General features: G+C 35.7%; 2 protein-coding genes across 3 annotated transcripts; both read right to left on the bottom strand.

Moving 5' to 3' along the window:
• Positions 1 to 2,076: 2,076 nt before the first annotated feature.
• On the bottom strand, positions 2,077 to 5,644 carry ADSS (adenylosuccinate synthase). The gene is made up of 4 exons (XM_059571775.2): positions 5,260 to 5,644; positions 3,615 to 4,307; positions 3,004 to 3,315; positions 2,077 to 2,616 (listed from the first exon to the last, which is right to left on the bottom strand). The coding sequence occupies exons 1-4, from the start codon at positions 5,557 to 5,559 to the stop codon at positions 2,446 to 2,448; spliced, it is 1,476 nt and encodes a 491-aa protein (XP_059427758.1). The 5' UTR covers positions 5,560 to 5,644; the 3' UTR covers positions 2,077 to 2,445.
• Positions 5,645 to 8,065: 2,421 nt separating this feature from the next.
• On the bottom strand, positions 8,066 to 15,721 carry LOC132162575 (exostosin family protein). 2 transcript variants are annotated; one of them, XM_059572831.2, is made up of 15 exons: positions 15,448 to 15,721; positions 14,492 to 14,902; positions 14,176 to 14,269; positions 13,003 to 13,189; positions 12,652 to 12,907; positions 12,045 to 12,260; positions 11,876 to 11,962; positions 11,675 to 11,809; positions 11,040 to 11,153; positions 10,686 to 10,933; positions 10,473 to 10,553; positions 9,933 to 10,164; positions 9,055 to 9,153; positions 8,770 to 8,955; positions 8,066 to 8,567 (listed from the first exon to the last, which is right to left on the bottom strand). In XM_059572831.2, the coding sequence occupies exons 2-15, from the start codon at positions 14,804 to 14,806 to the stop codon at positions 8,469 to 8,471; spliced, it is 2,349 nt and encodes a 782-aa protein (XP_059428814.2). In that variant the 5' UTR covers positions 14,807 to 14,902; positions 15,448 to 15,721; the 3' UTR covers positions 8,066 to 8,468. The 2 variants fall into 2 exon arrangements, with proteins under 2 accessions (XP_059428814.2, XP_059428815.2); XM_059572832.2 differs by having other exon boundaries at positions 14,492 to 14,890.
• Positions 15,722 to 16,390: the final 669 nt, after the last annotated feature.

The following is a 16,390-nucleotide window of genomic DNA, read 5'->3' as shown; positions in this document are numbered from 1 at the left end:
GAGAGAGAGAGAGAGAGAGAGAGAGATATTAAAATCTAATAAAAACTTCATATTTTGCCCATAAAAGTCCGTATGGCAAGATGCTACATTATTTCTTTGTGGAGGAAAAAAGACAAAACAAAAGAAGATGATGTGGCATCTTGCAACATGAACTTTATGGACAAAATGTAGAGTTTTTATTAGATTTTAGCATTTCTCATATATATGGCAATATTTATAATTGCATAGATTTCGAGCATATCTCTATAATTAATTATTATCCTTAAGTTTGACCGTCTCTAATATTTATAATTGCATAATAGCACTATCAATGATAATAATAACCCCCTCACGGATCTGGCTTACATGCTGTTATTAAAATAACAGCATGTATGCTGTAGTTTAATCAATGGTCAAGATTAAATCTCAAAGTTGACTTAATTTTAGAAGCTTTTAATAAGAGAGAGAAAATGAAGATAAATTTTAAAAGATTCAATCTTGACCATTGATAAACTACAGCATGTAAAATAACAGCATGTAAGCCGGATCCCTAGAAAGTGTTTTCTATCAATTATTACGAAACACAAGATTCTCAATCCCTAGTAATAATTAAAAAATAAAAAGAGAGAAATAATTTGTTTTGTTTTGTTTTTTTTTTTTTTTTTCTCATCTTTTATTCATCTCCTTACAAGAGAAAAGATGAGCAAATTCATCATTGAATCTATGACAAGAGATGGGTAAGATATAAATGGTGAATTTGCAAAAAATAATATATAAACAAGAGATGGGTAAAATATAAATATGTAACACTCATCATAAAAAAAAAAAAAAAATTTGATACTTGAAGGAAAGAGTCATGTTACACATAATTTTTTAAACCATCTCTTTTGCAAATTCACTATTAGATTTGTAAGACCCATACGTGAGTCTCATAAATCCAATGATAGATTCACTCGTTCATTGTATGGAGATGAGTGAAAGATAAAATGAAAAAAAAAAAAAAAAGGAGGAAAATGTTTCACGTTTTTTATGCCTTACTAACTTTTTTTGGTAAAATTCATATGTATGCTTTCACTAGTTTTTTATTTTTTATTTTTTATTTTTTATTTTTACAAAAAAAAAAAAAAAAACAAAAACAAAAACCCTATATTAGCTCTTTCTAACTATCAACAAATTTCCCCTCAATTTACCATTGACTTGTAATGACTTTGCTCATTACAAACTTAGGATTTACGATCCCATGGAAAATCAATTCATAGTAGTCTTCGCTCATTCACACATGATTCTGCGTGCCCCATGCTATTTTTTCTTTTTTCTTTTTTTAGGAATTGTGATAACTTCATTGCCGCATGCTATTAAAGGTGCACCATTCCACCATTTCACCTAGCAGCATGTTGCTGTCCAATTTCACATGATTAATTTCTCATTAAAATGATTACATTTGTAAACTTCATGTATTAAACATCACTTATTATTTAAGCTTTCACATACATTCTTTTTACCTTGATGTGACAGAACTATATGCAAAGAAGCTAGACGATCGAAAGCCGAACTATATGCAAAGAAACTAGAAGATTGAAAGCCGATGGCTTCGTTTGTTTGGTAAAATTTTGTTCTCATCTCTTTTGTTTTTTTTTTTTTGTTCTCAAAATAAAAATATTAATAAAACTTAAGACACAAAACACTCAAAACTACTTTCATCTCTATATCATATCATAACACTTTCAAACGAAAAACAAAAAACACCCTCCAAAACGCATTAAAAAACAGAGCCAAAGTTACTATTTGGCTTAGAAGAAACCACACCCCAAAGTGGGGGTGAAAGTCCATGGATTTGTTTTCAAGAATCATGTTTAGGGGACAAACAATAATCATTAACCCAAATTCACTCTCTCTCTCTAAAAAACAAACCTATTTTAAGTACTTTTTGTTTCCTTGGGGGTTGGGGAGTGGCGTTCTTTCATAAACTTGAATTGTAACATTCTTCAAGCAATAAATTCATGCTTATTTCTTTGACATGACAGTAACTTGAGCATATTCATCATCATCACCTAATTCCTTAAAGCAACATTTTGAACACTTTCTCTAGTTGCACAATGCAAGTGGCGGATGGCAAACAGGTACCAATTGACTAAGCCAATAATAACAACAACAACAAAATCAGCATCTCGATGCCAATGTAATATCCAAAAAACTCCCCTTCTCTAGCACTACATCAGTTGGGAACACAGGCTAGAATACTTCACCAAAATTCTCCAAGTTGCCAAACCCAAGACATAAGATTCAAAATGGCCTTCCACAGACCAAGAACATAAAATTGTTACATCAAATGCATATAACCTACCTTACATTCTACTTTTCTCCAAGGCAATCTAACACCTTAAAAGGGAAAATTCATCTAGCATCATCTTACCTCTTAAGTGCGTGAGAATCCTCTTGGACATCTTAGAGGGAACAATAATCAAATTATTTTACTATGAGGGCATCACGACCAGGCCCAACACCAATGTAATGAATGGGCACCCCAACAAGGTCTTCTATCCTTTCCACATATGTGCGTGCAGCCAATGGAAGGTCAGCATAATTTCTGACTGAAGAAATATCGGTCTTCCATCCAGGCAATACTTCATATTCCACCTACACAACATGAGAACACATAAATCAAGAAGCCCCCCAAAAGTTCTAAAGCAATAAAGAGGACATCAATCATTTTACAGAACTCAGGCAATCAAATATCAGTTTTAACAATATGAGAAGTCACATATAAAGCTCCACCCTTTTTCTTTGTCCTAAACAATGCTTTTAGACTCTTGACGAGGAGAGGGTAGGGTGGTCTGATGGTGTAAGGTTAACAAAGAACTACCCTCACAAGGCCGTATCCCTGAATACCTAATCTGGAATGGCTTCCAGTCCACGGCAAGCACAGTCAAACCAGTACCAAAAAAGAGCTAATGGATTTGTCTATAAGTAAACATATCCCCAAATATAAAATTTGATAAGGGGGCCTGGGGGTGGGGAACTTGCCTTCAATTGCTCAAGAAGACGAAGATCTGCAGGGAATGATTTAATTAGTGTACCATCAACATGTTTATAAGAAACCCCCAATTGAATTTCAGGGAGATCCGACAACACATCAAGCTTGGTGAGATTCAGTGATGAAAATCCATTGATCTGGCAACAGTATTTCAACGCCACAATATCAAGCCAACCACAACGTCGAGGACGACCTGTAGTGGTGCCAAACTCCTGACCCGCAAACCTCAAGAGGTCACCCCCTTGTCCCAAGATTTCCGTAGGGAAAGGACCAGAACCAACTCTTGTAGTATAGGCTTTCACCTGCACAGGATACGTTCAAGTTAGGAACCTCAACTGGCTATGTCAAACATTCTTAATTTATTTCAAGTGCAATATTAAATTTAATAAAGACTATGGATACCATCTTTATAGAAGATGTTTTGCACCATATTTATATCAAACCCATAAAAACATTAAAAGGCAAGAACTTTTTTTCTAGCCTAAAGAAAAAAAAAAAATTCTTCAAGAGGTTAGATTTTAAGGCTTCAAAAGTAAGGAAAAAGGGGAAATAATCCTCCAACTAAGGAGAAAAAGTGAGCGACAGAAAATCATCCACTCACCACTCCAATTAGATCGCCTACTACTCTTGGAGCAATTCCAAGACCAGTGCAGATCCCACCAGCTGATGGGCTAGAAGAAGTTACAAAAGGATAAGTTCCAAAGTCGATATCTAGCATGGTTGCCTGACCGCCTTCGACCAAAATTTTCTTCTTTTCTGAGATGGCGTCGTGCATGACATGTACAGTATCAGCAATGAAGGGCTCCAATCTCTCAGCATATCTCTTGTATGTTTCAACTTCTTCCCTAAGCATTTCTGGGCCATAGTTAAAACCTTGGAATCTTGAAGCTGCATCTGCCAATAAAAGATCAAGCTTTTGAGGAAAAGTATCCATGTGCCTCAGGTCACCTACTCTAATGCCATTCCGGATAACCTTGTTTGAGTAACATGGTCCAATTCCTCTCTTGGTAGTGCCAATGAAAGATTTGGCAAGCTCAGCCTCTCTAAGACCATCTACTACTTGATGGAAGTCAAACAACAAGTGAGCACGATCAGACACCAGTATCCTTCCCTTGCAGGGAACCCCATTGGATTCCAGGCCATCAATTTCTTCAAACAGCCCTGGAAGATGCACCACAACTCCATTCCCAATAACACAGAGTGTATCCTCATTAAGGATACCTGAGGGAACCAGGTGAAGGGCAAACTTCTTTCCCTCTGCATTGTAGATAGTATGTCCAGCATTAGCCCCACCCTGACAAAAATAAAATAAAATTCAAAGCTTTCAGGGAAAAAGAAATTGCAATTAAAAGACATATTGGCTGATCAGGAACCACCAACTTTGGTCAACCAATTACATGCCAATTACAAACATGTAAATTGTGTCAAGCAGGGTGTTTCAAGTAGATTCTCAAAACCTAGTTCCACTAGGAGAAGGCAGGGACCAACATAGCACGCCAATTAAGAGTGGTTTCCCATAGATGGACGGCTTGTAAATGATTTAGAACCAATCAAAATGGTTAGTAGGGCTGCTCAAAAAGCCCCCGGGCACATGCACCTCCTACTTAGCATACCATGATAATACTAAACAAGACACCATTATGGACCTATTCTTTTTGTGATCCACAAAAATCTATTACCAAATGCAAGCATGCAGGTGTTAAGCTTAGCAATGCTGCCGCAAGTATAGATTAAAGAAGGGTTACTATTAATTTACAACATGCTCCACTGAACAACAATAACATGAAGAAAAAACAAACAAAATAAAACACCCACCAAATATTTCATTGTTCCGGTGAGCATCATCATTAGCCGACCAATGCCAGATACACCCAAATATGACGCATGGGTCTGAACCTAAAGAATAAATAGCATGACGCTACTGCTAAGCACTACGCACAGCCCCTAATCTGAGAAATCCAGTTTTAAAAAGTGAATGACATTCCTTTGAGATATTCTAAAAGACTGATAATAGATTTAGGCTTATTTGACTACTTAGACAACTCCATAGGATCGCCCCAGACATAGGCCAATCCTCCCTATGCCCAAAAACTCTGATCTACTTCTACCCAATTACTCTAATGCTGAAAAATCACAGAATTGCAAATGTTTGACTATTGGGTTTATTGAAGTCATTAAATTTGTATCAAATCACTACCAAAATCAATAAGTACACGCATGTATATGTTAGTATGTGTGAGTGAGACCTGACAACGAGCAACGATGTCGAAGTGCTCGCCCAAGATGTCGACGAGTTTGCCTTTGCCTTCGTCTCCCCACTGCGAGCCCAACACGCCCGATACCTGACTCAGCGACGCGATCCGGCTCGGCGGTCCCTGGGTGCTGGTGGTCGACTCGGCCACGCTCAGCGACGCCGAGGCCGCCACGGAGGAGCAAACGACGAAGTTCGGGCGGCGAGGAGGAATGGTCCTGCGCTGGGCCCCCAAGAAGGCCCACCGTGGGCCAGTGACGGGCTTGGGGTCGACTGCGAGGGAAGAGAGGTTCATGGCGACAGCGCAGACGCGGACAAAGAGATCGAAAGTGAAACGAGAGAAAAAAAAAAGAATCCAGGAAAGTGAGAAGAAAAAGAGAGGGCTTTTAAAGGAGACTAAGGTCACCTGCAGGTGACGTTATTTGGAATGCGTTGCGTGCACGCCGAGTAGCCGACACAGTACAGTGAACTGGGTCAGTCAGCAAGTGGGAAAGTAGTGGGTCTCTGTCACCTATCCCACGATTGGATAGGGTTTTTCTCTGTTTGGAGTACTTCTCCGATTTAACTATATATATATATATATATATATATGCGTTTTTTTTTTTTAAATAGTATTAAGAAATTAGAAAAAAAAAAATTATTAAAAAAAATGTGTTTTTCACATAATGTTGTAATAAAATCCACTTTAATTTTAAGGAACATCGAGATGAGTTATTTTATAATCAAAATTTTATTTGGCTGTATTTGACGGTGTAGATAATGTCATATTATTTAAAAATTTTAAACCAAATAACATCATGTCTACTATTAAATTTATTAAATAAATCTTAATTATAGTTTATGAGACACATGACAATTTTATATATTGGATTAGAATAATTTTTTTCAACTCAATTTGAAGAAAATTTATTTTAATCACCTTTTAACGGGATTTTTCTTATTTAGGAGTTTTATTTTTATTTTTATATATAATGTATGAGTAGTGTCATAATACCTCTAAATTGTTGTTCATTGTTATTAGCCCAATTGTATGGAATATCGTCTCCAAATGGTAGCTCAATCAGCTATGAACCATGTCTCATAAAGTGGAGGTTACTTCGAATCCTCATTTTCTTTTCCCCTGTGTGGACATGTCAAAAAAAAAAAAAAAAAAAAATTATATGAAATATCATTTGAACCTTTTTCATCCAATTCATAATGTTGGTTCTCCTATAAAATGGTAAGAACAAATTCTTACTTTGACAAGGACATTTGCCTTATTTGGTGGGAGTTTATGGGATTTAAGGAGGATTAAGATTTAGGGATTTTTTACACGATACAAATCTAATATAAAATTAGCAGGCTAAAATTTATGGATTTAACCCGTTTAATTAATTAAATAGATTAAGTTATAATTGATCTATATAATTTTATGACAGAAATTTCCTCCAAACTAGTTTGGACAAAATTTCCTTCAACCTACTTCAATAGGCGCCAAATGTCATCTTTCACATTTTTTTTTTTGTTTTTTATGGACACAGTTTTCTTCTAAATTGGGTTGAAGGAACTTCCTCCAACTCAGTCTATAAAAATGACATGTATCATTAAAACATGTGAGATGCAAATGTTTTTTTAATAGTGAGAGCAAAGTTGAAATAAATAATATTAAAAACTCATGTGCATCTCACATGTTATTGAAAAAAAAGGACACGTATCATTTTTATAGACGAGGTTTAAGAAAATTATTTCAATCTAGTTTGGAGGAAAACTCAGTCATTTCTTTTAATATTTTTAGGAATCATTCTAAACATTAATTTTTTAGAAACTCAAAGATATTGAATGACACTTATCACTATATTTTGGAATATGTTTCGGTTTTCATCAATGCAATTATATGAGTGTTTTATTTACATTCTAGAATTCACAGCGAAGTAAATTAGTAGGCATTGTAAAATTTACAGTCTTCAATTACCAATTTAGTTTTAGTAGGCATTGTAAAATTGGGTTTTTCAAATCAATATGTCGCATAATTGAAGTTGGGATATGATTTCTATCTTTGGATTAACTTTTTATTGCAGTGAGACAAATTAAATTGTAATATGGGATAAAATATGCAAGATTCTCATAGCTACCAGCTTATATCTCTATATTATTCATATTTATTATTCTAGATTTAATTTACATTAATCTCTTCATTTATATTTATTATGTAAACTATTAATTATCATTAAATATTATTCTAAGATATCATGAGAAATTTTCGGTTAGAACTTTGGTTTTAATTTTTTTCAAGAGAAATACTACACTTATCAAATTTTTTCTTCAAAAGTTGGTTCTCAATTGATATGTCACCATCTCTTGTGATTTATTATTTTAGGGAATGTATCACCATTTCATGAGATGGTGGTACATCACTTGAGAACCAACTTTTAAAAATCAACTTAAGACGCAAGATTCATTTGTCCGAGGCAAGTGAGTTCTGCAACCCTTCTCTTAAGCTTGTACAATTTTTTTGTGAAATTCAAAAGGCAATGATTACCTAAACACGTTTCAATTGCACATGAAACATTTACATAAAATGAACTGGCCTTGTTGGCAACAAACTATTGAGCAAAGTTGTAATTGTACCTATGAAAGTTTTCCCTGATATTCTTGGTTCTCATGAGTTCAACAGTAATCTTTCAAATTGAGAAAGGCCAACGAGAGGACATGAAATCAAACCGTACGTGCTTAATGCATTCCATGTGTTCTTTGGCAGAAAATCCAATTACAATAAATCCAGGGATCATAGGAAAATTTGAGGCACAAGAAGATAGATAATCTGTTCATGTCCCCAAAGACATCATACTTTTGGTTCCATAAATGTTTATGTAAACAAAAAAATGAACAAAAATAATTGTATGACTTGGCTTATTCAATTGTTTCCCGAATAAAATGAGCTGGAAGAAGATGCAAATATGTATTCACATGTATGCATTAATCTGGAGAAAAAAGAAAATTCTTTATCTGTCTCTTTGAATTACAAAAATTGGCTTTAGGCTGGAATATCAATAAGAGAACTTGATTTTCAGGCGGTGTATAGCTAGCTGGTGAATGTTGGAGCTTTGAGGTGCTTCTTTGAATCTGGACTCACCAGAAAGAAAAAAAGAGAGTAGCCATGTCTTCTTGTGTTATAGCTCATGAGCCCTTCAGCTGCAGAAATCTCTTCAAATTGACCAAAGTTCTTCAGTTGGTTTTTATCAAACATTCTCTAGGTAACCCAAACTCTTTTTCTAGATGAACAAGCCGCCTCCAAGGGTCATTATGTAACTTGTAATGCAAAACCTTGTAATGGCAAGAATAAGGTCAGCAGATTCAGAAAATAGACAAGCAAATATGGAAGTCTTGTGATTATATTCTCAAATACTCAGAGTATGGATACTGTGTATATATATGCTCAAAATTACATAAAAATCAGAATTCATGTTTCTCAATGTCCAAAATTGCATAAAAATCATCTTTCTATTTGGAAGAGGAAGAAGTATACCTGTACAAATGTTGCAAAGACATCATCTTCAATTAATTTCGTGAACTCAGCTGCCCAATCCTCAACGCGGCCAAATGCAGATTTTTGCCTCGCAGCTTCAAGCATAATAGAATCACGGTACAAGAACCTCTGCCAGGTTTTCCGCACATTGGCCAGTTTGTATTCTATTTCTGTCTCATTGAATCCCTAGAGGAAGCAAAAGGACACCACCCTGTCAACTTAACTGCCAAGTTTCAATTGAACATTTCTTGATCCCAATTCAAATTGAAACATTAAAAGAAATACCCGGAGAATCTTTATCATATTTGGAATTTCATCTTCACTTATCCGAATGGCAAAGCTATCGTAGTTGAGAACATTTTCATATGGCAGGAAAATCCCATCCTACACATGTAAAAGCAAAAAAGATTATTTCATTAAGGCTAACTACCCATCATATTCTAAAATGTTGTTTGAGCTTTGATGAATGTCAAACTATAAAGTTCCCGTACGAGTGTGTGTGTGTGAGCACATCCAACTAACAGGGAGACAAGGTTGGCCTGAGAGAGGCTTTTGTTTCTCTTGTGAAACTTTTCCTTCTCCTAGTGAAAGCCACATTTCTCTCACCCATGAGAACCCTGGGGAGGAGTCCTCCTTCCCTGACTTCTCTTCCTCCCACTTTCTTTCCCCTCTTCCCTCTCTCCCTCCCCATTGCCTCTCTTTTATTTTTCTTTGTTTGAAAGCCATATCTACTTCTCTCTGCCGCCATCCACACACCTCACCATTAGTTCCCACGGCCTCTCCTCTACCCCCTGTACCCCACCTCCACTGCACTTGCAGTAACAAGCGTGCATGGTGCAAAATGAACTGAAAAACCAAAATCAGCTCCACAATGCTTACGCTTTTTTGACAAGTAGGATATATTGACAGAACTCAAAAGCCCCTCAAACTTTAGAAAACTACTAATTAGGATGACCTTATGCAATTTCATAAAATGACAAGAAGCGTTGAACAGCCACTGTTGAAACAGATTTCATGAGCAATAATCTATAAGATGGTTCCTAGAGCCACAACCTGGCAAGAAGCTTGCCACCAATGAACAGCTAAGCCAAACTCATTATTAAATGCTTATATGTTCTATGGTTGCCAAGTTGGCAGAGAAACGAGATACAAAACCACACTACCTGAATGACCACAGGAATGCACCCTTGCAGAATACTGTCTTCCATACGACCACTCCAACCATCTCCAGGAAATACCCCACAGAAAACAGAACTGGCTAAATCCTCGTGATAATTGTCAGAACGTAGTGGTGTGACAATTACATCTTCTGCATGCTGTTTCCCAAGCTTGCCTTCCTTGTTAGGGCTTGATCCAAACTCTTCTGCTATTTTCTGTCTGATACCCATACTATATCTGCATATACACCACCAGACTATTTATTATCTCTTCTGACAATATGTATTTTAGTAACTGTCCATAGAATTGGAGATTCAACCAGCCAACGACACAACTAACTTGACCACTCAAAACACGCTTGTTAAACATGAAGCAGAAAGTGTTGATTTATAAATTTATCAAAATGCATAACTTTATGGGGGAAAGAAAAAAGAAATTGCAACAATAACATTGCCAATTTTGACACTCTTAATAGTAAGTCCGCATGCCATTTGAAACCAACTGACTATTTGACAATATTCAAAACTGCTCTTCAGTTATCTTACGTAGCTTCTGGCCTTCCCCTTGGGTATGCTGGTCCTAGATTTCCATTGAAATAGAACAGTGTCTTTCGCTTCTCTCGGGGCCTGAAAATGAATCATTGAAAGTTCCGTTGTTCACCCACACATATGGAAAATTTAAAACAGGTTTGAATTGTTAGACCAAGACAAACTAATAAAGCCAAAAAGATGAGACAATGCTTTCAGTGAAATGTGTACCTAGCCCAACGTTTTGAGCTTAATGAAATAACGTCAGGACGTTTCCAAGCAGGGAGCACAAGGTCTTTATCAGCTTCGAAGCATGGGTGGTTGCCCCTTCTACTTGAAGGAACTCTATCCCAATTGTCAGCCCAATAGGCTGTTGTGGAATTTTTATGCTTCGAGTTTGTGTTACCCCAGTGTACCAACATCATGCTACTCCATATCTCCTTAGGGGCATAGCAAGCACCTTCATCCCAGGAAAATGACTGTCTTAAGATATAAAGGGAACTTCATTATGTTAAGCTCGGTATAACACTCTATCACAAGCAAAAGACAAAAATCATTCACTTTCTCAGCTTTCTCCATGCTTACCCAAATATGGTCTCTACCTGATGAGCGATTCCAGTAAGGAAATTGCTCAGCAATGTGATCATAAGCCTTCTTATAAAATTCCAGAGTGAGATAGCTCCTCAAGCCCAAATGGTCCTGAAAAGTTAAAAATCCTATTCACACGAGGATGGAATCACACATACAAGTGAACAAAACCCAAACATACAAGCGAAATGTGGAATGCCATTCACAAGCACCCACGCACACCTAAAGTTTCTTGTTAAGGTACTAAATGAAGGTTCTAAAGGTGAAATGAAGATTGAATAGAATTCCTAAGAAGAGACAAACTCTTATGCTATTTACATGTGTCAAGAAATATCAAAGTTCATTTGAAAATAGAAAAGGCAGGGAGTGGGCAATGTGTATCATCCATCATCCATAATTGTTTGTCTCAAAAGGTCAACTAAAAAACCATACGTATGCAAAAAGACACAGGTATGCACACGCATGGGCGCGTGCGCACACACAAACATACATGTGCATGCACAAAGAGAATCTAACTCACATGTACCTATGCCTAGAAAAAGGAAAAAAAAAAGTCATGTATACATAAAAATAGAGAGAATATATATAATCATATATATTTTCTATATATGCAACAGCCGCAAAAGGTGTACCTGCATGCTCAAGTGAGGAGCATCATCTGCACGAGTTATTATACATGCATCAAGGACAGGAACAAAGAAAAAATCTGCTTCTTCGCCATTCAATGTTCGATGAGGACTAGCTAAGATACTTTCATAAAGTGCCATCTGCATACAAGTAGTATTATATAACAAAAAAGTTCTAGGCAATGCTTAATCTCAGTTCAAGCATACCTGAGCGCCATACAGCTGATCTGTCCACAATGTTGCGTTCTTCTCGTCATATATTCTGTTTACACACTGTAACTTAAAATGGCGCCCCTACAACACTCAAAAGATTGAGAAACATGAGAACTTGATATTGGCATCTATCAAGAAATCACAAATTACAGCTTATCCTGACCTCAAGGAGAAGGCTGTTGAAATCTGGAGGCAAGTCATAAACATAAATTAGGGGCCTTTTCTTTTTCACCATAGCATTTAGATTGACAACTTTCCCTGTGAGATGTATATCATCAGGAACATTAAGCTGTGCTGGTCGAAGCCATTGAGGCCACTCTCTTACAGATGATATAACAGATGGAATGCTGCAATCTATTCCATACCATCCATTGTCACACTGAGACATACACCAGCTTTAGTTTAGGAAGTAGAAGCGACAATTCAGAGAAAATAAAAGTACACAGCATCAAAGTAAATATGAGTTAACACGAATTGTTTAAACTTCAATGGCCATAAACAGTGAACATCAATTAAATATGATGGGAAATCAAATTATACAACATTTCATTTCATATTATTTATTTTTCTTTCATATAATTTATTAATTGAGGGATATGTCTCAAAATGTCGAAAAATCATGAGTTTCATGAATAACTTTTGACCAACTTACACTATTCCCATTCACTTCTTTAGTCGATAGATATAGAAAGATGGTAATAGAAGTCTTTTATCTCAAAAGCATATCAGAAACCAAAGATTGATAAAGTAAAAAAAATAAAAACCATTACCTGACAAAATCCACCCCGGCAATGCCCATGTCCAGAGCATTGATTAATACAAGTGCATAGCACGGGCACTTCACAGAACCGCCCCAAAAGGCAATCATAAACGCAGTCACATTCCTCTTTGAATTTTACCTTTTGGGCATTAGCTTCAGCTGGATCCACATTACACCATCCTGGTTTGCTACCATTGGTTGTAAAAACATCCAGGTCAGCTTTCGCCCAATCAGTCAGTTTGGGAGCACCAGGTTCAGAAGGTAAGCTGCCAAGATGTTAGGTAATTGTAACCTAATTAGCATTTTGCAACCAAGGAAATATGCTGACAAAAGCATTTGTTAGGGATTTGACTACACTTACTGCACTTTAAACCCACATGCCTCTGGCACTGGACGATTTGGGTATTTTGTGCCTTCCCCACAGAAGCACATTGCCCTTGTTGTGTCACAATAAGCAGGGCACATTGAGACAACCCATTGCCCATATGGTTCTTTTGGCGATTTTGGGTAGTTGCATTGCAACTGCAGTCTTTCGGAGCATCCTTCTCCTGTCACAGCAGCAGACATAAAGCCAATAACAATATGATTGATCGGATGGGAACATTAACTTTGATTCTGGGTGGACAATGTAAACTTTTAGAATACTAAGAAAGAGTAAGTGCTGTTCAAATAAATAAATAAACACAAGTTAAATTTAAATTCTAAAGATGGAAACATGAGACTAGAAAGAAAGGAGGAAAAAGAAAAAAGAGAGAATACATCGATTGTTGCTGATGGTTTCTTCTCGGTGATTCAGTGAGAATACATCCACTGGCGCTAAACAACAAAGATGATGACAGTATGATAATTGACTAGAACTAAAATCTACATTTCTTAATTGATGATTTAAATCTATAATAAGTCAGATAACACCTTGATAGCTTTAAAGTGAAGAAAATAAAAGAAAAAGTATATGTCCTAAAGCAGACTAGTTAAGAAACTAATTCCATCAACTATAAAAAATTACTCATAATAATAAGTTAAAAATAACTTAAATACTCCCAAAGTTAGGGTCTAGAAAAAGATTTGAATGTGTGATCTTTCATTTGACTTTCACCATTTCCTTGAACAAGTAATTGGCTAAAAGGCTGGTTACTAACATCTTATATTTGTCAACTACCAAAACATCTTTAATCTTTTGACACTAACATGAACCAAAGAGAGAACACCTAGTATGTATGTATTGTAAAGCCGTAAAGGTTCTCATGTTTGATTAATGAGAAGCCACGAACGTCACAGGGACAAAAGATATAGTTATTCCATTCATGTAAGCGTAAATCATTGAATTGTTATGTTTTAAAAATCAACTTGAAAAGCAATCTGTCTGCAGATTCTGTTGCTTGAATTGGCACACTTCATATCATCGATGTATTTTATGAGTATATCATAAAAGTCCAAAAAATAATATCACTACGGATAATATAATAAATTGGAACAGCGGCATGTTTTCTTTTCTTCTAATTAAATGCAGAAGGAAAAGCTAAATGATACTAACCACTATATCCATGAAAGCACCGGCATTGTCCTAATTCACGATTACAAATGCCTTGACCACTACAGTCATTCTTGCAGTTACTTCCACCTATTATCTGCAAACAGAATAATGAGTTATAAAGAGACATTTACTTCCAAGGTGCAACTCAAACTGGTGTCAGCATTAATCCTATAAATCTAAAGAGGCTGCACAAGCACTCACACAAAAACCTAAAGACGTGTATTATATGAATTAAGCATTGAATATGAAGTTGACACTTCAAAAAATTAAACAGTAAGCGAAGTAAACTCTTAACAGCAAAATCATTTCTAATCACCTCAACAGTGCTGACTTCCTTAGTAATAGAATCACAACCAGAAAGCCACCTCCCAACCTTGGCCTTCCATGGTGCACCGCGATAGATAACCTCCTTGTGTAAGCCAGCTGGAAACCTATGGTCTAAGTCAACTGCTGGCTGTAGATCTTCAGATGATCCATTAACTGGGATACAAAAGTTCTGGGATTGCCTTAAGAAATCAAAAGAAGACCCCAAAGGAGACAGAAATAGATTAACTACTGAAACCAAGGCCACAATAGAAGCAATTGCTGCTGCCAAAGACCATGAGCATTTCCACTTCTGAATGGATAACATATCTCAAAAGCCTCTTTCGTGATAACCTCAGAACTAATTGCGTGAAATTATCACAAAACAATCCTTCTTCTTCACTCTCAAGCTCTGTATAAGCACCTAAAAAACAGAAACTAATCAGCCCTATGACAAACACAAATATAGTATATATAATCAGACACACAAATCCACTTTCTATCATCACTATTCGGGCAAATATTGGTATGTTAGACAACCTCAAAATGCTAATGCTTCAAATCAAACCCAATCCCTATGTAATGCTCAAAAGAACTGGTATACATTTGTAAAATAACCTCATTGAACAGGAAATGCTAAATAAAACAGTGATAAACCAGTCCCAAACTCCAAGGAGTAAACGAAATCCGATTAAAATCATAAAGTGACCAAAACCCATCAACCCAGATCATAAAATAGATTGATAACACTTGAGCTGAGCTAAATCCACTCCTTTAATTAGCAACACCATATACGAAGAGATTTCACACTAAGACATGAGCATTTCCAAAGAGGGAATAGCATAGAATCAATTACCAGCAACAAATACATAAAGAAATCCAAAAATTCATGATAATCAAACCAAAAAAAAACTCATGCAAATGGTTGACTATGATTATGTTTTTAGTAAATAGAGAGCATTGACTAACCTTTTTATACATGGAATGACTGATTCCGAAAGTGAAGGACCTGAACCGTGAACCAGAAGATTCCAGGCAAAAGAAAACTATGAAACTGAAAAAGGATCCTATGAAAGATTGAGACTTTAGAGAGAGAGAGAGAGAGAGGAAGATGGTACCAATTGAATAAGATGTACTCTGGGTTTTCGCCAAAACCCAGAATTTAAAAAATTGAAACAAAAGATTTAAAATTTAGGAAAATGTGTATGTATCTGAGGAGGGTGAAGAGAGAGAAGGGTCGAAGCAAAAGCCGCCAAAGCTTTCGCTGCAAAGGTTAAACCAACAGAACATAGCCTGGCACTTTTCTGTTAAAAACTTAAAATGACTGTTGTTACCCTTTACATCGTCGGTTTGTCATACTCGGTTAGAGGCAGAGACCGTTGAGTTACAAACCGCTATACTGGGCACTTGTGTCAATTCGACGCCACCAATATTCATAAAGATGAAACTTTTCTTCTTCTTTTTTTAAATACCATTTATTTATTAAAGTGTTCGATAAAAAATTTCAAGGCGCAGGTCAATTAAGGAAAATGTTAAAGTCTCAACTTATTTGTTCAACTTTTATCTTATTTTTTTATTTTAAAAAATAAATAAATAGCAAATGAAAAAAATGTGTGAAGGAATAATATCTATTTTTGGTCATTCTTTTATTTTATATTTTTTTTAAATGAAAATGATATTTTTTTCATAAAATTGGTCATTTAAAAAAAAAAATGATATTTTTATGAAGAAAAATATCATTTTGTAATTTTAAAAAAATACCAAATAAAAGAAGGACCAAAAATAGATATTATTCCTTCACACATTTTTTTTTTCAGTTGCTGTTTAGTTTTTTTTTTAAATAAAAAAATAAAGCAAAAGTTAGAATTAAGTTGGGTAAATAATTTTTTTTTTTTTTTTTCATGTCCGCACA

This window comes from Corylus avellana, chromosome 10, assembly GCF_965113065.1.
Source record: "Corylus avellana chromosome 10, dhCorAvel1.hap1.2, whole genome shotgun sequence".
NCBI classification, from domain to species: domain Eukaryota; kingdom Viridiplantae; phylum Streptophyta; class Magnoliopsida; order Fagales; family Betulaceae; genus Corylus; species Corylus avellana.
This window is presented reverse-complemented; position numbering and strand designations above follow the sequence as displayed.

What these genes read in the sequence shown, in the direction of transcription:
- ADSS (XM_059571775.2), bottom strand. Translation starts at nt 5,559, where the DNA reads ATGAACCTCTCTTCCCTCGCAGTCGACCCCAAGCCCGTCACTGGCCCA. An exon ending in ACATCGTTGCTCGTTGTCAG is followed by an intron (nt 4,308 to 5,259) that starts GTCTCACTCACA and finishes TATTTTTGTCAG; the next exon opens with GGTGGGGCTAATGCTGGACA. An exon ending in GTCTTCTTGAGCAATTGAAG is followed by an intron (nt 2,617 to 3,003) that starts GCAAGTTCCCCA and finishes CATGTTGTGTAG; the next exon opens with GTGGAATATGAAGTATTGCC.
- LOC132162575 (XM_059572831.2), bottom strand. Translation starts at nt 14,806, where the DNA reads ATGTTATCCATTCAGAAGTGGAAATGCTCATGGTCTTTGGCAGCAGCA. An exon ending in AGGAAGTCAGCACTGTTGAG is followed by an intron (nt 14,270 to 14,491) that starts GTGATTAGAAAT and finishes TTCTGTTTGCAG; the next exon opens with ATAATAGGTGGAAGTAACTG. An exon ending in GCCGGGGTGGATTTTGTCAG is followed by an intron (nt 12,261 to 12,651) that starts GTAATGGTTTTT and finishes TGTATGTCTCAG; the next exon opens with TGTGACAATGGATGGTATGG.